The 26,168-nt window shown below is 33.2% G+C and overlaps 1 protein-coding gene across 1 annotated transcript; it reads right to left on the bottom strand.

The window, feature by feature from the left end:
- Positions 1 to 595: 595 nt before the first annotated feature.
- Positions 596 to 26,168, bottom strand: ZNF644 (zinc finger protein 644). Its single transcript, XM_044676625.1, has 5 exons — positions 23,906 to 26,168; positions 23,152 to 23,854; positions 22,344 to 22,949; positions 2,897 to 2,999; positions 596 to 1,761 (listed from the first exon to the last, which is right to left on the bottom strand). The coding sequence occupies exons 1-5, from the start codon at positions 26,138 to 26,140 to the stop codon at positions 1,569 to 1,571; spliced, it is 3,840 nt and encodes a 1,279-aa protein (XP_044532560.1). The 5' UTR covers positions 26,141 to 26,168; the 3' UTR covers positions 596 to 1,568.

The following is a 26,168-nucleotide window of genomic DNA, read 5'->3' as shown; positions in this document are numbered from 1 at the left end:
ACTGAAAATAAGAAATGCTTCAAATTATAGACATTTATATTTTCTTTAAACTTTTTTATTTAGAGATTTTTCTGGTAAGGAGATATACCATAAGAAAGCAATTTCACTGGCAGTGAGGTATGTATATACTCTACCAAAATACTCCTCGTTTTAACTGCTTTATTTACATATAAAGAAAGTATCAATGCATATCCTTGGTTTAACTACAGTATTAGCCATCCTACATGAATAAAATTAAATGGTACTTGAATACAAAAACTGGTATTTGTAAAGAAATTGGATTTACTGGGAAAAAATTAAAATCACTTTTGGAGACACTGTAAATAAACATTCACAATTTATCATGACCAAGACACCTGCACCATATTTTCTATCCTCACAGCACATTTATTTCAGTAATTCCATTACGGTGGTTCTTAGCATGAGCATAGTGTTACACAATTTCCATACATATAATTACATCCAAAACAAGTTCTAAAATTTAAGTTGTAAACATTCTCTTCATATGTAGAAACATTTCAATTGATGTATTAAATTTTGCTGAAATGATCAAATTTGGAACAAAATTATAAATGAAGAAAGCTATTCTAAATGGTGTAGTGAACAGCATTTATTATTAGTAGTACATTTCTACAGTGTTAAATAAAGTAGTAAAGAGGCAAAACCGTCTCGTAAGCAAGTCAAATTTTAAGTAAAACATCAAAAAAGAAACAAGTCTGTTAACAAAAGGATGTCTTGCAATAAAGAGTTAGATTTTAATCTATTATGATACAAAAATGTAAAGGGTAAATAGCATCTTTGTTGACAAAGTAGGAGGTAGCATGGATGCACCACTTTATTGTCTGAGAAATGCAACTGGAGTAAAGAATATTTCCTTACCACAAATAATTTCCAGTACTATGTACATATTTCTTTTAGAAATATTTGTTTAAACAAATCTCCCTCCACTTTTAGTACAAAAAAAAAACCTTTTTCATGTGATTTTTTTAAAAAACACTTACACATCTAGATAGAATAATAGTACTCATTGCCCTATTTGAGTGAACAGTCTCTTGAACATACATGATATTTAATGCCCTAAATTGAGTGAATTTAGTTAGCAGTTCCTGGTATTGTACAAAACACTACATACATACAAACAAAATATATCTTATTTTACTATGCAAGTCTCTTTTTAGGGGGAAAACAGAGCCTTGATTCAGATAACACTGCAGAGAACATAATTTTTCAATAAAGTCTGTCTCTAAGTACCAATGTGCAACAATTGATAAATGGCTGTTTACGTGTAATGATCTTGTTATTAATATCGAACACAGTTAGTTAACTGACAAAAACTTAGTAAACCTTAAAAACACATCTTCCACTCTATGTAAAATATAAAGACTACTTACTGTAACTGCTTTAAAAGTACTCAATTTGCTCTGATGTCACTGTAATTCACTTTCCCCGTTTTCCTGCTTTAGGATTTATAAACAGATAATTTAATGTAGCAACTTTTTTTTAAAAAATGACAAAGTATTTCAAATTTACATCCAATTCAAATTTGTTATTCAAAAGGTTTCCTTGTTCTATGATGCTGCTTCTGCCATCAATAAAGAAAATGAAGTTTCTGTAATGGAAGCAGGTTTTTTAAGTAGTGATGTGACTTCCACCATGCCCGCTCCAGTCCGTGGAAGATTAGCATTCACAATATGTCGCTGTAAGTGCTTGATCCAGTCTTCCTGAACAGACAAGGGTCCTCGAAAGACTAGGCCACAAAACCTGTGTGTACAAAATTCAAAATAGATTCATCAACAATATCAATTACCTTCACCTTAAAGTAAAGTATAATCAAACCAAAGACTATATACTGCATTAAGAAAATCAAAACCCAAATGGTTTCTAAATAAACATGAAGGCACAGTAGGAAGGATTTAACAAAGTATCTTGAACTCCACTTTGAGACTACATTTAGCAAAAGCTATACTACCAACACTATTCTCAGTTTACGGAACAAGGGAGTTTCAGAAGATAGAAATTAGCTAAAAAAATTTAATTCTATAAAGGAAACTATTCTAAGATGTGCTAGGGATGCAAAGATGAAAAATGCCTACAAGTATTTCCTCAAAGAAATTATAATGTAATAAAGATATGATAAATGAACAAATAGTGAAGTAAAAGATTGAAAATGCAATAGGATCATTTGAAGACATTACTTTTGCACTGGTTAATATTAAAGAAGATAATGCTTCATAGTACTTTTAAACTGACACTTTAGTTCACTCTACTTCTAAAAGACAACTGTCACAAACATAAGAAAGACAAATGACCACTCTGAATTATATCTAAAGGGGTAATGGGACAGAACCTCACCACATGCTAAACAAAATAGAATTTCAATACCCAACACCTCAAGAGTTCATACTTTCCATCATTTTCAGGGGGCAGAACATAGGAAAGGATATTCAAGAAACTGGGGATGGGAGTGAAGTATAAAAAGATGATTCCACCATCTTATATTAGAATATAGAATACATTTCAAAATATGTAAAAATAAATCCAACAATATTCTAAGTCGTAGTTCCAAGGTTTGACTATAATTCAAGTGTAGATGAAATAGGTTATAATTTCTATCTATCCACAATATTTTAGAAATAGTATGCATTTAGTGAAGATTTAGGACATAGTTGAGAAACCTGACTTCCATTTATAATATAACTTTATTAGCAAGTATATTCTGAGATCCAATCATCCAAAAGTTAATGACAAATTCAAAAACAAAGTATTTCCCCCTCTTTTTTTATACTCAGAAACTTTATATAGTGTCCTTATTAATTCTTTTGAGAGGATCCTTTTTCTTTATAAATCATTTATCTACATTAAAAATTTTAATTGGCAGAACAAAGTAAAAGCATACCTGCATCGCAGAATGTAAATATCATCAGCACCATGAGATAATGGCAATACTTTTTTCTTACTTCCTGATCTTGATCTTGACTTCTTTTGTTTACTGTCAATGGCTAAAAAAGAGAAAATAAATAATTCAATACCCCTTATTTATAAAAATCAAACATTTCTTATAGTACATTCTATATGTATTAATAAAAAGTCTGTTTTGCTTTCTTCAAGAAAACACAAACTACATTACTTATTTAATCATACCACAATGACAAATTATTTACAAAATAAACTTTTTCAGACATTTCCAAGTAATAATTATTCATACATGGAATTTTCTAATCAAAGTTATATGATAAAAACAATTTTAAAAAGCTAATATCAGTGAGTCATTTATTTAGCCCATTATCTTAGTAAGACTAATCTTATTATATCTTCTTTCTAATAAAAGTTACAATCAGTGAACAAATACCATTGCAATATGATTCATATTACATTTGATGAATCCCATAATTCTCTGAAAAATTATCAAATTTTCTAGTTCTGAAAAATAATCTTTTGGTAGTCATATTGGTATGGCACTGATTAATTAAAATTAATTTACAAAGAACTGTCATTTTTATAATATTGACTCAGTCTACCCATGAGCAATGATTATTTTTCCAATTGTACACATAAGCCCTTTTTGTGTGAAAAATAGTCATATAGTTCCTGGGGTTATGATGGCAGGAAGACTCAGGTATTTTAGACTGTCTGCAGTTATTTTAAACCTAAACAATTTGGCAGAAACTAGGTAGAGAAAAGTATCTCACACCATTTAACAAAATAAGGTCAATATAAGTACATGATATAAATATAAAAATACTGAAATGGAATAATCTGTCTGTCAGATCCACTTATTATAAGGGTAGAATTTCTGCTTAAACAAAAGACAGAAAATTATGAGATGTAAAATGAATATTTTGATAATATGAAATTAAAAGAATTTTGTACAAAAAAAATTTGTACAAAAAAAAACCAATGCAGTCAAAATTAGAAGAGAAACAGAAAATTGGGAGAAATTTTTTAACAGCAAGTGTCTCTGATAAAGAGCTTATTCCTCAAATATAGAGAGAACGATTCAAATTTAAATGAATAAGTGACCGCCAATTGATAAATATAAGTCACTCCCAATTGATAGTTAAAGGATATGAACAATTTTAAGAAGAAATCAAAACTATCATATGGAAAAAAAATACTCTAAATCACTACTAATTAGAAAAATGTACGTGAAATGGATCCAATAGCTTTCCCAGATGAAACATTTGACTTGTTTCAATTAAAAGTCAAGTTAGCAATAATGTTTAAATCACAAAAAATATTTGGTCATTTATTTTTTAAAAATTCCAGGACAAGTCTGGGAAGAGGTTATTGACAGCAGGACAAGGCAGCCTGAGAAAATACAAAGGCTTCTAAATTCAAAGGCAATGACACAAATCAGTTACTTTTAATCTCTGGAGATTATTGGGGAGGATACATAATTCTTTCTTTTGTATATTGAAACCTAGCTTACTCGCTCACACTTTGCCATTAGAGCATTTTGCCAACTTTCATGAAAAAAAATAAAAACTGCTGCCTTATCACACTTTCTGCTCTCCAATTACAGTTTGTTTAAAGAAGGAAATTTTTATGCCACTCAAATGCAAATCAAAACAACTCTTGAGATATCACTTCCCAGCTGATTGGCTAATATGACAGAAATAAGAAATGTAAAATGTTAGAGATGATATAGGAAAATTGGTAGACTAATTCACTATTTATGGAGCTGTGAACTAATCCAACCATTCTGCAGAGCAATTTGGAACTATTCCCAAAGGACTATAAAATCCTGGCCATGAAAATCCAGCAATATCATTACTAGATCAGTCTCCTAAAAAGACCAAAAAAAAAAAAAAAAAAAAAAGGGGGGGGGGGGGAAGGGAGGACACACAAGGAGACACATGCAGAGAAGGATCTCTATGTATGAAAATTTTTAGAGTAGTTCTTTTGTGGTGGCAAACTACAAAAAACGGAAGGGCTGTACATCAAATGAGGGCTGGCTGAACAAGCACTGATACATGACTGTGAAGCAATACTATTGTGCTATAAAGAAATAATAAGGAGGACGATTTCAGAAAAATCTATAAAGATTTAAAGTGAGCAGAACCAGAACATTAGTAACAACAATATCGTACAATGATCAAGTGTGAGTGACGTAGCTATTCTTAGAAATATAATCAATGATCCAAGACAATTCCAAAAGAATCATGATAAAAATTCTATCCACCTCCACAGAAAGAACTGATGGAGTCTGAAAGTTAAATTGAAGCATACTGTTTTTCAATTTATTTTCTTGGTGAGATTTTTTTTAAAATGATGCATCTTCCACATGATAAACATGAATATGTTTTACATGATCACATATGCATAGCTTGTATCAAATTGCATACTATCTCAGAGAGGTATGGGGGAGAATTTGGAACTCAACCTTTTTAAAAGCTGGTAAATATTGTTTTCACATGAAAATGGGAGAAAATTAATTGTTTGAAAAAGGACAATTTCAGATTATAAAGAAAAATTAGATTTAATTCCTTATCATAATTAATATTTAATTAATAAAAACACTGATACTTTAGTTCTACATGGAGGTATGAAGAAAGAGGAGGTAGTTTACTTATCTTTTTTTTTACCTAAGTTATTCCTTTGTAGTATTTTTAGATAAAAATTTTATTTCATAACTCTTAAGGAATCAAGATTAACACACATGGAAGGGTAGAGGAAGGAAAGAAAAGAAAAAGTTAGTTTATAACTTTGATTTTTCCCTAATGGATTTTCCACAGGCTCATTAAGAAAGAATAAACAGCACAATAAGGAAAGGAACAGAAAGAAAAACCATTATTACTGGACTTTAGATATGATCTGACTGGTAATTCTAACACCATTCCTTTTAAGCAAAAGCTATATTACAGAGTAAAGAAGGGAGGAAACCTCCCTCCTCCATCTTCCCCTCATAGTTTTTCTTCAGCTACCCTCCCAGAGGTTCTAGGTAAGAAAAGTCAAGAATGAGTAGATTTATTGTGATGGAAGAAACAATTAGTAGGTTAATTTTTCTTTAAATGTGGAAAGTTCTACATGAAGTAATAAAGAATAAAATGAGTAGAACCAAGAGAACATCAGATAGAAGAAAACTAGTGAATGTTCAGACTCAAGAAAATGACTGAAAAACAGGAAGATAAAACAATACACACAAGAATGACTAGATCGTGTGTGTGTGTGTGTGTGTGTGTGTGTGTGTGTGTGTGTGTGTGTGTGTGTAAGGGAGGGAGGTTATCAAACACAATCTAGCCTCCAAAATTTCACTATACTTCAAAAGTCACCAAAGATAAAATTATCAACAATTGTCAAATTCCACATATCTAGAGAAAGAATTGTGGGAGTGTAGAAACACAGAAGAAAAGCATTTAGTTGATTACATGGTTCAATGAGGATGTGATTGGGGATGTAGATTCTAAACAATAACTCCATTGTAAGTAATAATACGGAAATAGGTCTTGGTCAATGATACATGTAAAACCCGGTGGAATTGCTTGTTGGCTATGGGAGGGAGGAGGGGGGGAAGGGGAGGAAAGAGCATGAATCATGTAACCATGGGAAAATACTCTAAATTAATTAATTAAACTTTTTTTGAAAAAGAAAATATAATTTAGTAAAACTGAAAACCACCATCGATTGTTTCATTTTAGTCACTAGCTCTATATTGACGTCACTTATTCATGTTCTCATTTCTTATACGTAATGAAATAGAATTCAATGGAGCATTAAAGTAAAAATAAACAACTAGAATCTAGGTTATAGAAACTCAGATGATAAAATACTAAATATGTAGGGGAAAATTCTGGGATGTTTTCTCATCATCAGTTCCTTCTGATCAGCAAAGAGGTACACTAATAGAGCTGAGGTGAGCAGGGGACTGGGATCACACAAACTTGGAAGCATAGTAAACTTACAGACCCTGAGAACTAGCTATGAAAACAGTAGCATGAAAAAGCCCAAGGTAAAAAGAACCAAATTTTAGTTCAAAGAAAAGAAACAGATGGAAAAAATTAGCATATAAACGAAACCCCACATACACACACTAAAAAAAACTATGACCATGAAAAGCTACTATAAAGCTACTATAGTAGAAGGAAAGATCAAGATAGACTCAAATAACGTGAAAACACCTACAATAAAAGTTTTAAAGAAAAATGCTAATTAGACCCAACCCCAATAAAAACTCTTGGAAGAGTTAAAAAAAGAAATAAAAGGGTCAGAGGAAAACTGGGAAAAGAAATGAGAATGATACAAGAAAATTACGAAAAGAGAATTAATAACTTGGTAAAAGAAGTTTTAAAAATACTAAAGAAAATAATATCTTAAAAAATAAAATTGGCCAAATGACAAAAGAGGCACAAAAATCTACTGGAGAAGAAATCCATAAAAAGCAGAAATAGCCAAATGGAAAAGGAGGAATAAAATTTCACTGAAGAAAATAAATTTAAAATTAGAACTGGTCAAATGAAAGCCAATTACTATGAGACATCAACAAATAATAAAACTAAAGTCAAAAAAAGAAAAAAAAAAGGAAATGTGAAATATAGCTCACTGGAAAAAATAACTGACCTGGAAAATAGATCAACAATAAGTAGATCAAGAAGAATTTTTGTACTATATGATAGTAATGATAAAAAAAAGGATCAATGCATTATATTTAAGAAATTATAAAGGAAAACTACCTAAATATCTTTTTATCTGAGAATAAAATAAAAATGGAATCTACCAATCACTTCCTGAAAGAGATCTCAAAATAAATAAATCGTAGGAATATTATAGTCAAATTCTAGAGCTCCCAGGTGAAGGAGAAAATATTTTAAGTATTCAGAAAAAAATAATTCATATGGTATGGAGTCACAATCATGATGATTCCACAAAATTTAGTAGGTTCCATGATAAAAGAATGGAGGGCGGGGGGGAGATCGATAGCTCAGTGGATTGAGAGTCAGGCCTAGAGACAGGAGGTTCTAGGTTCAAATCTGGCCTCAGACACTTCCCAGCTGTGTCACCCTGGGCAAGTCACTTGACTCCCCCATTGCCTAGCCCTTACCACTCTTCTGCCTTGGAGCCAATACACAGTATTGACTCCAAGACAAAAGGTAAGGGTTTTAAAAAAATTTTTTTAAATGGAGGGCAAAATGGGTTACTCCAGAAAGCAAAGGAATTAAGAATTAGAATAAGTATAACCCAGCAAAACTGAGTATAATCTTTTTGAGGGGAAGAGGGAGGAATAGATATTTAATGAAAGAGAGAACTTTCAGGGATTCCTGATGAAAAGACCAGAGAAAATATGACATTCAAACACAAGATTCTAGAAAATAAAAAAAAAAGTAAATATGATAGAGCAATCATAAGAGACTTAATAGTTAATCTATTTGCGTTCCTATATGGGAAGACGATATGTGGAACTCCTAAGAACTCATTATTAGAGCAGTTAGAAGGCATAGGACAGATATGTGCCCATTATGTTGGGAAGGCGGAGGAGGAGGAAGAAGCAGCAGCAGAAAAAGTGGAAGGAGGAGAAAAGTAGTTAGGGAGAGGAGTGGGAGGAGAGGAAGAGGAGGAGGAGAAGGAATGAGAAGAGAGAGAAAAGGAAATGGTAGAACGGGGAAATTTTTCTCTCATAAAAGACACAAGGAAGAGCTTTTATATAGCTAAGGGGCAAATGGGAGGGGAGTGTTGAGGTTAATACTTGTATCTCCCTTAAGTCATTCAAAGAGGGAATATTACAATATACACTCAGATGGGCATAGAAATCTGTTTTACTAAATAGGTAAATCGAAGGGGAAAAGAACGATAAAAGGGAGGAGAGATTAAGGGAAAGAATGATGAAACAGGAATAAAGGAAAGAATGATGAAGCAGGCTTTAGAAGAAGTTTATGATAAAAAGGAAGAGAGAAGAATAAACAGAGGGGGAAAATAGGATGGAGTGAAACACATAGTAATCATAAATGTGAAAGTGCATAAAATGAACTCATCTATAAAACAGAAACAGATGACATGATGGATTGGAAACCAGTATCCAACAATATGTTGCTTAGAAGAAACATACACAGTTAATTAAAATAATGGGCTGAAACAGAATCTTTAGTTGAAGTTAAAAAAGGTAGAGGTAGCTAATTGTGAACTCAGAAAAAAGCAAAAAGAAACCAAATTTTAAAAGATAATTGTGAAAATTACATTTTACCAAAATAAAACATAACAGACAATATAAAAAAATTTAAAAATTAAAAAATGTTTCTCTGATGAAAGTTTAATTTCTCAAATATATAGGGAACAGAATCAATTTTTTAAAAATGAGACATTCTTTAATAAATGCTTAAAGGATATAAACAAGCAGTTTTCAGAAGAAATCAAAGCTACCTACAGTCACTCACAGAAAAAATTGTTCTAAATCACTACTGATGAGAAATACACACATTAAAACATACCAGCTACCACCTTCATACCTATCAGAAATGACAAATGCTAGAGAAGATAAGTGAAAAATAAACTGCTGGTGGAGTAGTGAACTAGTCCATTCTAGAGAACAATTTGGAACCATGCCCAATGAGCTTTAAAACTGAGCATCCCTTTTGATCTAGCATAACATTATAAAGACTGTATCCCAAAGAGATCAAAGGAAAAAGAAAAGGACTTATATGAACAAAAATAGTAGTTTTTTGTGGAGGCAAAAAATTAGAATTCCAGGAGATGCTCGTTAATTGGGGAACGACTAAACAAGTTGTGGCATATGGCGGTGATGGAGCACTATTGTACTATGCAAAATAACAAGAGGGGTAGTTTCCAAAAAAAACCATGGTGAGACCTATATGAAATGATAAAAAGTGAAGTGAGAAGAACCTAAAGATCATTGTACGAAGTAATAGCAATGCTGTAATGATGATCAACTATGGAAAGACCTGGCTACTCTGACCAATACAATGATCCAAAATAACTTCAAATGACTCATAATGGAAAAATGCCATATAGTTCCAGAGAAGAAAACTGATTAATTCTGAAGGCAAATCCAAGTATTATTTTCTTACTTTACTTTTCCTGCTTTTCACTGAAATGTGACTAATACAGAAATGTTTTGCATGAATTCACTAAGTAGGGAAGTGATAGAACAGACATACAGAATTTAGTTCAAAAAAATTTTAGAGTGATGAAAAAGTATGTTACAATGCTGTGAGATTCTCTAGGTTTTCCTCCTAATCCTTCAAATTCATATATTCCACATCTCTTACCCAATCAAAATCCTGGTAGCTGTTTGTCCAATAGACCTCTAGGACATGTTCAATTTTTTTTCTCAGTGAGTTCATTGACTGGCTCACAGAATCTCTTTCTCCTGAACTCTTCCTCTGAGTAGGGGACTTCAACATACTCCCTTAAAAACCCTAACTTCCTATTTCTTAAACCTAATCGCTGCCCTTACCTACTTTTCCACCTAGGCAGTCACACACAAAAATTTCAGGCAATCATACCTTTAATCTTGCCATCAACTACAAATGCAATATCTCTGTGCTCATGAACTTTCTTTATATGAGCAGTCTATTGACTTTCCAAACCTCTACCTTCCAGTATCAAACCTGCATGCTCTTCATCCACATGTGACCTCTAATCTCTTGACCCCCTCAGTTCTCTTGCAGATCATTACACCTGCATTAGACACTTTCTCCATTTGACCCCTCAGTGAACCAGTTCCAACTCTACACTAACCAAATGAATCCTTTGTCCCTTTATATCACCACCTGTGCTCTGCCAAGTCAGCCCACCATCTGCTGCCTTCACTCTTTAATTCTTCTGGCTGAATCCACTACAAATTTATGTTATATAACCTAAACTGAGCCTTCACTGTTGCTAGGCAATCCTTCTACACTTCCCTAATTAAAATACTCCCTTACTCACCATACTTGCTCTTTCAAACTTTTTCAGTCCTTCTGAAACCTCCCTTGGCCATGCTCAGCCATCTCAGCTGAAAACTATGCCTCATATTTTACTAAAAAAAAGTGAAGGCCTTTGAAAAAAGCTTCCTTTTCTCCCCTCCTCATCACAGATGCTTTCTGCTACTAACTTTTCTTCCATCCCATTCACAAGGCAAAATGACCATTCTCCTTCCCAAAGAAAAACTAATAGGTTATCCCTTTTATTGTTCCCACTCTTAACCTCCTATCTTTGATTTCTTCTCCCTGTCTACTGACTTTTCTACTCCCTAATATCACGCCCTTGTCTCCTCAATGCCCAAATATCCCTTACTTGATCTTTCCATTTCAGTTATTTCATGTCTCTTCTGCCTTTTTGTGCCTAAACACTTTGAGAAGACAACTAATAAAAACTCTCCTTTCACTTTCTTAACACTCAACAATCTGACTTACATTATTCTTCTGCAACTCTTGTTGTCAAAGTCACCAGTGATCTCTTAACTACCAAATTCTAATCAATGTTCTTCCTTCTAAACCTCTCTACAGCTTTTAACACAGCTCATTACCCTTTGCTCCTTGAGAATTCTCCCTAGGTTTTCAAGACACTTGTTTCCTCTCTCCTACTTTCTCAAGTCTCTATTACCAGGATTTCAGCCACGTCTTGATCACTAATGATGGGTGACTCACAGCACACTCTGTTCTAGGCTATGCTATACTATTCTATATCTGCTATTTCACTGGGAGATCTCATTTAGTTCTCATGGATTCAGTTATCATCTCTGTGTTAATAATTCTCAAATCCATCTAGTCCTAACCTCTCTGCAGAACTTCAGTTTCTAAAATCCAACTACCTATTAAGCATATTGACCTGAATATCCTACAGACAGCTTAAACTCCACATATCCCAAAATGAACTCATTATTTCTTCCCCATCCCCAACATCCCTATTACCACTGAAGAGAGTTGAAGAATATAAAAGAAACAATAACATCAGCTTTAAATATTTGTATTAATTTTTTGAACTGATAAAAATGATCTAAAAGTTCTACTGCAGATTAGTGATGATAAGAATAGTAGTGCTGATGTTTATATACTCTGACATAGAAATGGAAGTATGGTAAGCAGTGTAATAAAAAACAAGAACAAATTCTATCACTGAACAAAGCAAAAAAAATTTATCTTTGTATTTCTGGCTTTTTTCACTTTCCATCCAGAATGCAGCAACATAAAATTAAAATTATGATCATTTTGAAAATATACTAAGTGGGGCAGCTAGGTAGCTCAGTAAGATAAAGACAGCTGGGCCTAGAGACGGGGAGTCCTGGGTTCAAATCTAAACTCAGTTACTTCCTAGCTCTGTGATTCTGGACAAGTCACTTAAATCCAACTGTCTAGCCATTTTCTCTCCTCTGCCTTTGAACCAATACTTACTATTGATTCTAAAACAGAAGGTATGGGCTTAAAAAAAAAGGGGGGGGGGCAAAATATACAAAATAAAAAAGAAAATGACATCAAAATAACTACAGTATTCTGACATATTAAAAGTGGAAGCTGATTTTTCATAATAAACAAAATAAAGAAAACTGTTGCCTATTTTACAAATTAACTGAAACTTTAAAAAAATTTAGATCATCACATGTAAATAAAAATGGTTGTGATAAGAATAAGCTTAAGAGCCGTTATCCCTCCCTATACAACTTCTCACCTATAGATTCCAGATAAAACTTTCTAAATAAAATTTAGTCCATTTTTCAAAATATTGCCTGGTTAAGTGCTTACCTAATTTTTTGAGTTTTTAAAAAGTCAAAGAATGTTTTAAATGTTTACTCTATGCCAGGCATTGTGCTAAGCATTAACATAACCAAAAACATAAAAATAAGGAATTTACTGTCAAAGAGATCACATTTAAATCTATAAGACAATATGTAATAACCATGTGTATATAAAATATATAAAGTGTAAGTGAAAGGTACCATTAGACAAAAGAAGGAAAAATTCATGCAAAAAGATGGGATTTGAACTGAGCCCTAAAGAAGGCTAAGGAAGGCAAGGAGTTAAGATGAAATTGAACTACAGACACAAGGAACAACCAATCATGGCAGTAAAATCATTTGAGTTTATGGAATAAGGCCCGTGTGTGACATTGTATGACCTGTGCTTTAGGAAAATGTTTCACAGGTGACGGTTAGATGGATTGAAATGGAGTCAGGCCTAAGGTAGAGAACAACTAGAAGGTTATTTTAAAAAATCAAACCAGGGAGATGGTTTTGAATTGAGACAGGGACAAAAGTGGTATTTTTTATTATTATCAGGGTCATCAAAGCAAGTTCTTCCACTATATGATTTAAGCTTCACATCCTTGCTCGATAACTTTCCTCTGAAAATTAGCTGAGGGAAAAATATATCTTTCACAACAAAGAAAAGGACAGAGAGACTTAATACAAAACGGACAACCTAAAAATCTAAACTGGTATCAACATATGGTAAAATGTTCCAAATTTCTAATAAGAAAATAAAACTTTAAAGTGATAAGTTGGGAAGTACTAGCATTACATATTAAATTTTTAAATTAAAAAAAACACAAACTACTTGTTCATATTTGATATTCAAGAAGAAAATGCAAGACAAGTTAGTTAAGCATCTACCCATGGACTGGGACCCACTGCAAACTCCAGGAATACAAAAAAGGGTAAAAACAGTCCCTGTCCTCAAAGAACTTGCAATCAAATTGTGATAGTCAACATGCAAACAACTATGCATAAGATAAATTGAAGCTAATCTCAGTAGAAAAGTGCTGGTATTAAAGATGACCTAGAAACGCTTCTTGGAAAACTTTGAATTTTGGCTATGCCCTTAAAGTCAGGAGGCAAAGACAAGGAAGAAGAATAGTTTTCAAACCTACAGGAGGACAGTAAGAGAAAATTCATAGTAAGGAGACAGAATGTTTTGTGTGGCCAACAGAAAAGGGGTCAGTGACTGAATTGGGCAGAGATACAGGGGAGTAAAATTTTTGGCAAGAAAGGAAGGGTTTGAGGTTATAAAAATAGAAAAGAGTTTTTCTGAAGCACTTTTAAAAATACAATAATAAAAACAGAAAGAAACACATATAAGGAGGGACAATTTATTATTTTTTTTAAAGACCCTACATGAAAGAGATTTGAAGCTGAAGACATAACCAGTTCTTTTTCCCCCCCTTCTACTTTGTATTTAGAAATGCTCTTTTTGGCCCATATTAAATTATTTTAAATGTATTAAATTTGACATTTAATTAAAAAAAAAAACAAATATGAGAGGAATGAAAACATGGCTGTTTACCACATATTTGAAAGTGAAAGTCAAACAACTCAAGTAGCAGGGGCTAACAACAGAAGCCAAAAAAAGATTTTCATTTTTGCACATGATCAATGTAGAAATTTATTTTACCTGACTAATATTTGTTTGTTACAAAGGTGTTGTTTTTTTTAAAACCCTTATTTTCCATCTTAGCATCAATACTGTGTATTGGATCTAATGCAAAAAAGTGGTAAGGCTAGGCAATGGGGATTAAGTGACCTACCCAGGGTCACACTGCTAAGAAGTGTCTGAGGTCAAATTTGAACCCAAGACTTCTTATATCTGGACCTGACTCTCAATCTACTGAGCCACCCAGCTGCCTCCTGTTCTTTCTAATTAAGCAAAATAAAACTGGCTTAAGAAGTACCAAATACAGCATAAGAATTACATTGGCTTATGTAGCCATTATCAGGATTTAAGCATAGTGATGTGTGTATGAGACTGCAAATACTGTTAAGGATTTAGAACAAAAAAGAAACATCAGAAACCCTTTCGATACCCTTCGTTTTACAGATAAGGAAGTCCAGAGAGAAGGGATATGTTCTATATCCCAGGGATTCTAATAACCAACCAACCCTACATTAAATCACACTAAGCATTTTGATTATGCATTATATGTAAATGATACATTAATAAGGTGACACTACTTTGCCTGCCCTGCTTTTTTTTTCCTATTTAAAGAATTTTAAAGTGATTGCCCCTTCCACAACCCCAAGGGAGGTGAGAAATAATTCATCTTAAGCTCAAAATAACCAGAATCTAAACCAAAGTGAGGCTATAACTTGGGACATAATGAAGGAGAGTGATACATCAAGTAAAATACTTCAGTGTTCCTAAAAAACTTGCATTTGGACTTCTAAAACACTGCAATGTACTATTAGTCCCAAATAAAACCTGATAATTAATCATGTCTATTGTAGTCTTTCTACTAAACAAGAAACTAAGTACCAGAGTCATTGTGGACTGATTGTTCTGGGCACTTGGAGCCCTTATTCCTCAGTGACCTAATATACTATTCTTGGTTGATTTATGTAATAATTATATATCAGTAAGGCCATGGAGTAATTTTAAAAGAAATTTTATGAATATCAACTAAACTAACATTATAAATACACAATATCAAGAACTACAAAAACTGAACCAATAAGATTAATAGAAAGATATGGGTAAACTTTTAATTGAGGCACTTAAAAATAATAAAGGCAGTATGTTAATAGACAAATTGAGAAAGTAGGAAATTATTCATGAAATTTCCTACATTCAAAGTTAGAAAAGACTGAATTGGCCAACTGTCTATATTACTTTACTCAAATGAGTATTTTTTAAAAATGTCAGTATGAATCACAAAAAATTCTAACGCTTAGAGACAGTAGTAACAAATAAAACAATAAAAGAAATAAATGACTATTTGTGAGATTAAAATGATGACAAGTATCCTACTCACTCAAATAAACAAAATTAGTCAGACAGTGGGAGCAAAAAGAGGCAGTGATTTATTCTCTTCATGAAAGAGAGCACTTCACTGGTGGGCTAAGAAGTGCCCACTGACTAGGCAGCAAACAGGCAATATATACAAGTTCCCAACACAAGTGGACCACATGAACGTAACTGTATCAATAACTTTAATTTACTTTTGCTCTAAGGTTATCTCTAGGTCAGGTAGGTGGTACATTGATAGAGCAGCTTGGAGTTGGGAAGATTCATCTAACTTGTCCAGCTCAAACTTAATCTTCTTAGCTATGTGACCCTGGGTAAGTCACTTAACCCTGTCTACCTTAATTTCATCATCTGTCAAAGGAGCTGGAGAAGGAAATGGTAAACAATTCCAATATCTCTGCCAAGAAAACTCCAAATGGGGTCATGATGAGTCAGACACAACTGGAAACAACTAAACATCATTATCTCTAATATATCATTATACTCTCACTATCAAAATTTTGTTTGTACACTTCTACTTGCACGTGGTCTTCCCCATGAGATCCTTGAAACCAGATTTTTTTTTTTTTGCTTAATTTTGTATAACCAGTATTTAGTCCAAGTTCTTTTAAAAGTTGTTGGCTTAAACTCTTACTTTAAAAAACAACAACAACAACAAAAAAACAGAAAAGGATGTGAACTTGAACAGTCTAGTTTATTCAACCATGTAAAAGGATAGAGACCTTATATAATTTAATCAGTTTTACATTATTATTACATCATATTACTATATTAGAAAACATAGTAAAACAAGGGCATTTTGTTGTAATAGTTTGTTTTTAATTTACAATTAAAACCTTGATTAATGAATATTATGGGAAGAAATAATTCATGAATCCCAGAGTTTAAAAGAAAATCATATTATCACATGAGCTAAATATGGGCAAAATATCTAAACATTAATATGTTGAAGATACATTTCAGTTGAAGCTGAATAGGTTAAGATCTTAGCAAAACCGGAAGTCTACTAAAATTCATAGAATTTAGTTTCTTCCTGTCTCTCATCCTCACCAGTAAGAGTGGGTGGTATGACCCCCTTCTCTGCACTTAACCCCTTCCTAATCTTGTCCATCTTTCTCCTCTAACTAAAATAGGGAAGAATCTAAATATCATCTGTTATAGATAAATTATACTTCAAATCAATGATTTCTAAATCAACCAACATTTCTATTTTAAGTCTTTTATTTCATAATTGGGTCATAAATTTAGAGTTGAAAAGAACGTTGGCAATAATATTGAAGATGAAAGAAAGAAAATGGATTATCCAGAGAAGTTAAGTGACCACCTGCCCACAGTGAAACAGATATATTGCCCCTAATTGGTGGGATACAATTGGAAGTGAGTTTCAAACTCCTAATCCAGCACCATTTCCATTATAGCAGTAGAATGAAAGATGTAAAATAAAAAATTCAGAGCTAAAAAGAATCTTAGAGACGATTTATTCTAACCTATGAATTTTACCAAAAAAGGGGAAGCAAAATCCCAGGTTAACTGCCTTGCCCTGGGGAATATAATTAATTAGTGGTAGAACAAGGCCTATTAAATCTTATGACTAAGTCCAGTGCCCTTTTCACACCATAAATTTCCTTAAAAGTCACAATAACCCTTTCTGCAAAACTAGCCCTAAGGAATAACCAGATTTAGAAAATTCAAGAAAATTGCCCTGCACATTTTAGGTGAAATGCTTCAAGTCCTTAAAATAGAAGAGTTCACTAAACTCACTTGTAGTGTAATACAACAGATATTCATAAAAATTCTTTGTTCTCTTCTTAAGTCTTAGTATTGTATGCCATTTTCAACTTCATTACATCATTTCTCAACTAAATCCCAACATCCTCTTTAGAAGACCAAAACTACTATTTTTAAAAATCGTTGTAAAAAGAACCAATGGGCATAACATGCACAGAGTGAAATATCCCATTTCTGCTTTCTATCACTATAATGCCTTTTTTATACTACCTAACAGTCCTACAAAATACTAAAAAAAAAAAAAAAAATGCATACTATTCACCTGAAAACCAAATAAGTCATAAGAAAAAAAATTATCAAAAGGAAACTATCTGTGTACTGAATACTAAGTTTGAATCTTAGGAATAGGAGTAAAGAGTATACTGGAAAACAGAAGAAAGAAAAAGAGTAGGCAATGATTCAAAAGTTAAGAAAAAAACAAAAAAGAACAGGAAGATGCTTTAAGATGAATGCACTCTAAAGATCCTTAACCACACAACCCTCTCAGAAAATAAAATATAAACAAACACAGATATAAATGTATATTTTTAATAACTGTTTTTGTATTACTGTGACGATACCAAGTATATTATAAAACACACATAAACAGAAAAACAGATAAGATAGATGAAATATATTAATGATACAAACATTTTTTGAACTTATAAGTATTATTAATGATGTTTTGGTAAGAACAATTTGAATACACCTCATTACTTTTTTAAAAACCCTTGTATATGTCGTATGGAACTGGGTAGAAAGTTTGTTAGCAATTATTCAGTTAATATACTCAATGTGACTAGCCAAGTAGGTGAATATTTTTAACAACAGTTTTTTTTGATTGAAGGATATACAATCTAAGACAGTGAACAAATCAGCTTTTCCATGAGTTATATTTCCCTATATACATGTTCGCCAGACATTATGTAAAATCAATACACGCAAATAAATTGTCACTGGTTTTCAGCACAGAAGAAAATTTAACATAGAGCATTGCTCTTTTTTTTTTTAAACCCTTACCTTACTGTGTATTGTTTCCAAGGCAGAAGAGGGGTAAGGGCTAGGCAATGGGGGTCAAGTGACTTGCCCAGGGTCACAGGGTTATAGAAAGTGTCTGAGGTCATGTTTGAACCTAGGACCTCCTGTTTCAAGGTCTGGCTCTCTGTCCACTAAGCCACCCAGCTGCACCCAGCACACTGCTTTATTTATAGGATTTTGCTTCATGGAGGGATATTATAACTTCCTATTCATTGTTTGAATTATTTTAGATGTATTTTTTCCATGAGTTTGAGGAATAGGAAAAAGACAAGCCTGGTTGTATCATAAATATACAGGGAGAATAATGTAGGATAAGACTGGAAAGGAAGGATAGTAAATTTTGTAGGTCAGTATTGAACCTCAATGCCCATAAATATAATGTAACCCTTATCTGAAATAGAGAAGACTGGAAAAGATTGGATTTGGAAGGAAAAAGTAATGAACTGATATCTGCAAAACAGGCTACAAACTATACACACCTGCTCATACTAAATGACTCATATAATCCCACCCAAATTTAAAGGGAAAAGTAGTGGTAGTTATTACTTTACTGGTCACTACTCTCTGAGGGACACCTCCTACAACCAGGGATAATGTGGGGACCATGGGGTGAGTATGTTGAAGGAAGAGATTTCCCCCAAGGACATGTCATGTCTGGAGGCAGAACGGAGAGAGCTCAGACATTATAAGAAAAGGCCAAGTGAGGGACAGTGAGAAGATAAAAGTTAAAGAGTAGATGTGGTTGAGTTAGAGACAAGCTCTGATTACTGGGAAGTCAGGAAGCAATCCAACTTGCCATTCTGAGTACTAGCTGAGTATACCACTTCATTCAGTAAAATCCATATTAAGGAACACCTTTAAACTAATGAATAAATTAGGTCAATTTCATTATAAGGAGTAAGAGCTAATCAACCATAATAACATGTTAATGGCATTCTACATATTACAAAAGCCAATATTGGTATTGTGCAGGTGTGGCAAATTTTCCATCTGCACAGTATTTTGAGCAATTTAGCGTTTAAAAAATGTATCTGCAAGGCTGGATTAAAAGCCAAGTCCAAATAACAAATATTTTATTAGTAAATCTATATCTATCTATTTATCTGTCTCTATATATGTATCCATAGATATCTTTAGAGAATGTCTTTGGAAATCATCAGATCTGAAAATATTTTAATAAGAAATCAAGTTAATATACTTTACTTTCTTAAAAACGTAACTTGTAGAAATGATAGATAATACAGATATAGCACTTTAAGGCTTATGAAGCACATGACATTCATCTATTTATCGATCCACACACAAACATACATATTTAAATAGTGAACCAATGTTCAAAGTAGATTTAAAACCTATTTTAAGATAAATTAGTTTTCAGGCAACTTTTAAAACATAAGGTCTGCATTTATTGAAGAAATCAAATTTCTGATCCAGGAAAACAAAATCGACATTGTGTTTTTCAGTAATTTGAAGACCAATATGTACTATTCTATTCTACAATTCATTTTAGTAGGACATTATGAAACAAATTTCCAAAATTTGTGCTTTATTTCCCCAAAATTGTGCTTTATTTTCTATTCACAGATTTACATGACATTTAAACAGATTCATCTCTCTGAAATATGCAAATAAAATTATTCTCATTTTAAATTCACTGCAGAAAGCTATAAACATTGTAATCAACTTTGATAGTTGCAGAACCAACAATTAACTTGACACCCAAAACAAGTAAACTATAACCGATTGGGGAGAGAAAAGAGGTCTATGACAAAGTTACAAGGCTGTTTAAGTTTAGTATGTATTCAAATTCAGATACTGCTTAAGAAAACTAAATATATTTGGATTTGTAAGTATAGTAAGAAAAAAAAGGTTTTATCAAAAGACTTGCTACTATTAAGTATCTATAATAAACATACCTGTATCCGAAAAGTCTTGTCCTCTTCTTCTGTGCATAACTACTTATATGGGCAGAAAGGTTAACTGCACTTGTAAGCATTCTAAAATGTTCTAAAGTGTTCTAAGCTTCACAGGAATACTTATTCAAAGTAAAACTAAAATCCAGTTCTTTTACGAAATTAAAAAAGGAAAGTAGATACCCCATAAAGATGGTTTGAGGGAGCTGGGTATAGTGTGCTGATCTCTGGAGCAGAGAAGGGGGGGGGGGGGCCTGTTTTGAAATCTCTACTCTTTCATTTACTTTTTCTGTGTGACTTTGGAGACTCACCTAAACTCTTTGACCACTTCCTGAAAAAAGGGGTTGGATTAGACTAATCTTCTGAGATTCTTGATGACTACGAATCTATAATTTTATGAAAAATACTTATTGCACTGGTTTAAATTAACAGAGAAGTGGGTGGGTGGGTGAGTGAAGTTAGTTATGATGAGGTATGGAACAAGAATTTAGAGCCAGGCCTTGTTCTTTCAAAAAGGGAAAAGCCTTGAACATCTCCAGCAACTCTGAATTTAACACCTATTATCACTTTCCTACAGATTTCTATGTTACACAGATCATTCCCTAAACCTAAAATACAATCTTGTGATTTGAATAGCACAATTCTGTTGAGAAGTTTCAAAGCTTACAACATTACCAATAAAGAGAATTTAAAAGTCTAGTTGACAAAGTGGTAATTAAAGTGTTTTACCCACAAAACTGTAAATGGCTCAATACTAAATTAGGCTTCTGATGAAGGCTGGAAGAAAAGGTGGCAAAACACACCACTGAACAGCTGTTAGACACAACATTTTATTCAGGGTATTTTATGTTCATTACTTTGGATGCGCAATCAATAATGAAAGTTAATGATTTAAAGTTTTTTTCTAAAATCTTTGTGCTAAATAAATCAACAACAACCTAACATCTTTGTCATCACAAGAAAAAAGATGTTGAAACAATAGGAAACTCCTAAGTTATCAGACAATCCGTTCTCTACCAAAATATTTTAATTCGTTTCAGCAACTTCATCATAATACCAACAAAAAATCCTACTTTCTTTTCAGAAACCAAATTATTTTGGTCAATACAGTCAACTAATAAAGCAGATACCCTTTACATAGTATTAAGAGAACATTAAAAGTAGATTTAAAACCTATTTTCAGAAGTGCTATATAAGATAAATTAGTTTTCAGCAACTTTTAAAACATAAGGTCTGCATTTATTGAAGGAATCCAATTTCTGCTCCAGGCAAACAAATTCAACACTGTGTTTTTCAGTAATTTGAAGACCAATATGTATTATTCTATTCTACAATTCACTTTAGTAGGACATGAAACAAATTTCCCAAAAAAAGTAAGGCTGTCTTATCTTCAGATGTCATTTGGCAAAATATATAAAATATTCTATTAGAAGGAAGAAATAACTGGTGCATATACCAAGCAATACCATCTGTTCTATTTCATTATAACACTAAGATCTAGAACCAAAAATAAATGAGATTGAAATTCTGATTCTATGAAATAGCACAGCATACTCTAGACATTAATTCATTCAATTTTTCAAAGGATGTGCTTTATTTTTCTTCCTTTGCTTAATAAGGACAAAAGGGGATGGGCAGTGGCCTGCATAGCTTAATCCTGATAACACAAACACTGATAATGTCACATTGCTATACCTTTTGAGTAACATATTGATTTTCTACCAATAAGACCATTGTCCCAATTCTCATAGGGATTTGGTGTACAAGTATAATTCATTATTGAAGGGCACTAATTTGTTTTAATATGCATTGAAATTATGCTTTATAATTATCCATTCAGTAGTACTTTTCAAAGACAGGCTTAGATGGAACAGGGGATCCTGGCATACATTTTAAATTTTATATATTCGAACAAGCACTTATTTTTTTTAATACACACTTTATATTATAAACTTCCTCTTACCTGACTGAACAGACAAGTCCATTTTTTGTGGCTGATACGTCAATGGACCATCTTCATCTAATGGGAGAACACATTTCTGAACAAATCTTTTTCTTGCAGTTTGATTATGGATCTTTTGAGGAGAAATATCAGGATTCCTTTCTTCTCCCAACCTTTTATTTTTCAGAAGTTCTATCAGTGTAAGAGACTGATTTTTTTTCCCACTGGACAGTTCTGCTTTTGTTTCATCAGATTCACTTAGGAAGCTCAGTCCTTCTTCCCCTGATGCAGACACTGATACAGCTTCAGTCTTTAGGCCATTACGGTATGCTTCAAAAGGTATAACATTTTCAAATAAAAAGTCATCAATTGATGCAAGTTCCTGAGCTACAAATGGTCTGGGAATAATACGGCGACTGTTCAATGTCTTTAAAATTTTTGCATATTTTTCTTCATTTTGCATCATCTCATTTAGAACACAGATTGGAGATTTATGAGCATCCCATTTAGTTTTTCCAAGTCTTTTCAGGTGTCCTCTCACATGATTTGATAACCCAATTTTAGTATCAAACCAACCTCCACAGAGCTGACAAGTATGCTCAGAAGCAGATTCAGACTTCTCTATAGCTAGGGGGAAAAAAATGTGATGTGTCAAAGACTTTTTTTAGATTCCTAGTCTATTTATCCTAAAATCAATTACATTGGAAAACTTGAGTATGCTTGCTCCCAGAAACAGAAACAAAAGCAAAGTAAAACTTTGTCATACCAACTACATTTGACCATGTAATGTACACATCAGCAATCCCTGCCCGCCCACCCCAAAGCTCACCTTTTCTAACTCTTTTCACCGGCGTTCCTGTGCCAGTCCTTTTGAAGTGTTGCATTTTGTCACTTGTGGCTATTTGCTCTGGAGAAACAACATGCCTGGCTTCATAGCTTAAACCTGCTCTATGTAGATGCCCACGGACATGATTGGACAACCCAACACCAGTTTCAAATGTTGCTGGACAGTATGGACAAGATTTTTTCTCTAGAGACAAATCAGTCCAATGGAAAAGAGAGTTATGCTTTGGCAATGATGTTTCAGCATTTTCTAATTGTTGAGGATCATGGATCTCATGTAAGTAATTGCTAGTTTCAGCATCTTCATAATATTCAAAATAAAAGCCATCATTTTGCTCAAAACTAAGGTTTTCTCCAACTTCTTGACCATCGACTTTATTTTTAAAAAGAGGGAAGAAATTTACATTTTCCTGATTAACATCACTATAAGCTTCATCTTCAATAGATTCTGTAGTGTAGTCACACATTTCAACATTATCCCAGGAACTATCATCCTCTGTTTCATAGCTATCTTTTTTTTCAGCAGAATTTAACTTCTGCAAAACAACAGTCATTTTGTGCAAAAAATCTGGATAGCAGTCTAAATCCTCTGCTGCAACAGAACTTTCCATCTTAGATTCATTTATTACTCTTTTTACAGCTACATGTCTATAATCTTTGAAATCTTCTGGCCTTTTCGGATCAAGATTCTGAGAATCCATAATGAAACAATTGTGGGAACTACCTGATGATGAAAACACATGTAGAGAACTGGCCTCTTCCTTTTTTAAATGCAAAGGATATGGATCACTTGACTTTTTAATCATCCTATAATTTTCATATTTGTGCCTATATAAATAGTTACTACTTGTTTTGACACTAGGTTTTTGTTTCCCTGTCTGATGGAAATACTTAGGTTTTTGGTCAATGCTGTTTTTAATCATAACAGTCTTATGAGGAGAATTATTTTGATTGCACACATTTACACCTGTCTGGGAGACACTCTTACGAGCTTTTTGTACTCTATGTGTCCTCTTATGGAGTTTGGAAAAACTGCTCGACTGAGATGCTGATCCAAATGTTCGTTTTGCATCTTGTTTTAAAACAGAGTTCTTTGGAAATGTGGATGTTTGTTCCTTAATTAATGACTTAGTTCTACCAAAATCTAATGGTTCTTCAAGGATGTCTCCCTTTTTTTCCAATCGTAGTTGCCTCCCAAAGGGATCAATGCATGATGATGGATGCAAATATTCCATGTGTTTTTTTAAAATATTTCTAGCAGATGTTGTAAAAGCACACAACTTGCACATATATGTAGATGGTTTTTTGGATGATTCTGTCAAAGGGTCTTTCACAGAAGTCTTTTTTTGTGTTTTTCTCTGAGATACATCAGAATTAATAACTGAACATTTCACTACTGCTCCATGAGCAATTCCTCGGTGGCACTCCAATTCATTTTCAGTCACTGCCATGAAGTTACACTCCTCACAGCAGTAGTACCTTTTATCTTTTTCATGGGTTTTAGCATGCTGCACAAAAGTTTTGGGACAATTGGTGCCAAACACACATTGTGGGCACTGTAACCGGGCACTCCTCCCTTCATCCTGAAGTTCTTTTAATTCACGAATTTCCTCCATTAATTTCTGCCTTCTTTCCTGGTGAATAATCATGTGCTTCAGAAGTGAATTCCGATCTCGAAATGTTCGCCCACATTCTCTACAAGCATAAGGCCTTGGAACATTGAGGTGACGAAAGTGACTGTTCCCATCTAAATGATACATCATATGCCTATGGAGGTGCTTTTTCTCCCTAAAATTCACATTGCACTTTGTACAGGGGTAAAATGATGGCTCTTCAGTGCTGAAAGTAGCAGGTGACTCAGAATCACTCTCTTCACATTTCTTTTTTAAAGTATTTGAAAGAAAAGTGCTTGTATGAACAGGTGAACTCTCTTCTCCACATTTATCTGGGCTATAAGTCAGTTGTTGGATAGCATCCACATCTTCTAAGTCTTCATCTGCTGATTCAGGCTTCACTTTTGACAGTGGGTATGTCTGTGGTTCTGTTATCTGTAGTTCTTCACTTTGCTCTACAAACTCTACATTTAATAGTTTTGATTTAGTGGTCATATAATTTGAATCACTAAAACAATCCTCAGTATACCGCATTATCTTACTTACATCCATTTTTCTTTTTCTCTTTTTCTCTAAGCCTACTTTACAATGAACTGGAGACTTTTCTATTGTTTCTTCATTTGTCATAAGAAACTGTATAAACTCTTTTTGTGGATCCCAGTTTGTCTCATTTCCTGACCTGAAGTCATCTGTACCTGAGGAAATACCTGTTAATGTTTTAACACAATCATCTTTTGCTAATAAACTTTCACTCTCCTCACACCCCTCTACTTGATTTATTAAAGTGCTATCTGACTTCACACTACTCCCTACTGATTTTTGTTTATCACAACCAGCTGAAGCAGAGGTAGGTTTCTTAATGGAATGGGTGGGATTTTTAGTCTGTGCTACATCAGGCAACAAAAATAAAACTTGGTGTTGGCTTGATTTTTCTGGCGTGGTTTTTGTGGACAACTGGAGATCATGTGCCACTTTTAAAGTTGAAGAGGAATCTGTTGTTTGCTGACTCATGGGTTGTCCAGTGGTTAATGAAATGCTGCCTTTACTCATAATGGAAGTCTTAGTTAAGGAGTGTGAAACTGGTCCATTAACAGCAGTTCCTTTAGGCAAGATAAACTTTTCACTAGAAACAGTAGGAGCACCAGCACGGATAAATAGGGTAGACTGGCCTCCGCTTAAGGCTTTTTCAGATCTGTCCCTGGATAGCTCTTCAGGCAGAGTCAATGTATTGTTTTTCTGAAATGACATTTGACACTCTTGTGGTTTAAGAATACCACTCTCTTTCTCAGAGATGAAATTGGTGTCATTTAGAAGTTCTTCTTTAGCACCAGTAATCTCAGTATTTATCTTCAGATCATCCATATTGTTGTTGGCAAGCCCATTAAACACA

This window comes from Gracilinanus agilis, chromosome 4 (genome assembly GCF_016433145.1).
Source record: "Gracilinanus agilis isolate LMUSP501 chromosome 4, AgileGrace, whole genome shotgun sequence".
Taxonomy (NCBI): domain Eukaryota; kingdom Metazoa; phylum Chordata; class Mammalia; order Didelphimorphia; family Didelphidae; genus Gracilinanus; species Gracilinanus agilis.
Note: the sequence above shows the minus strand (reverse complement) of the source record. Positions and strands in the feature narration are given on the sequence as shown.

Coding starts and splice junctions, on each gene's coding strand:
- ZNF644 (XM_044676625.1), bottom strand. CDS start 26,140: ATGGATGATCTGAAGATAAATACTGAGATTACTGGTGCTAAAGAAGAA. Junction 22,950..23,151: donor GGTGAAAAGAGTTAGAAAAG/GTGAGCTTTGGG, acceptor TTTTCCCCCTAG/CTATAGAGAAGTCTGAATCT. Junction 3,000..22,343: donor GGACTTGTCTGTTCAGTCAG/GTAAGAGGAAGT, acceptor TCTCTTTTTTAG/CCATTGACAGTAAACAAAAG.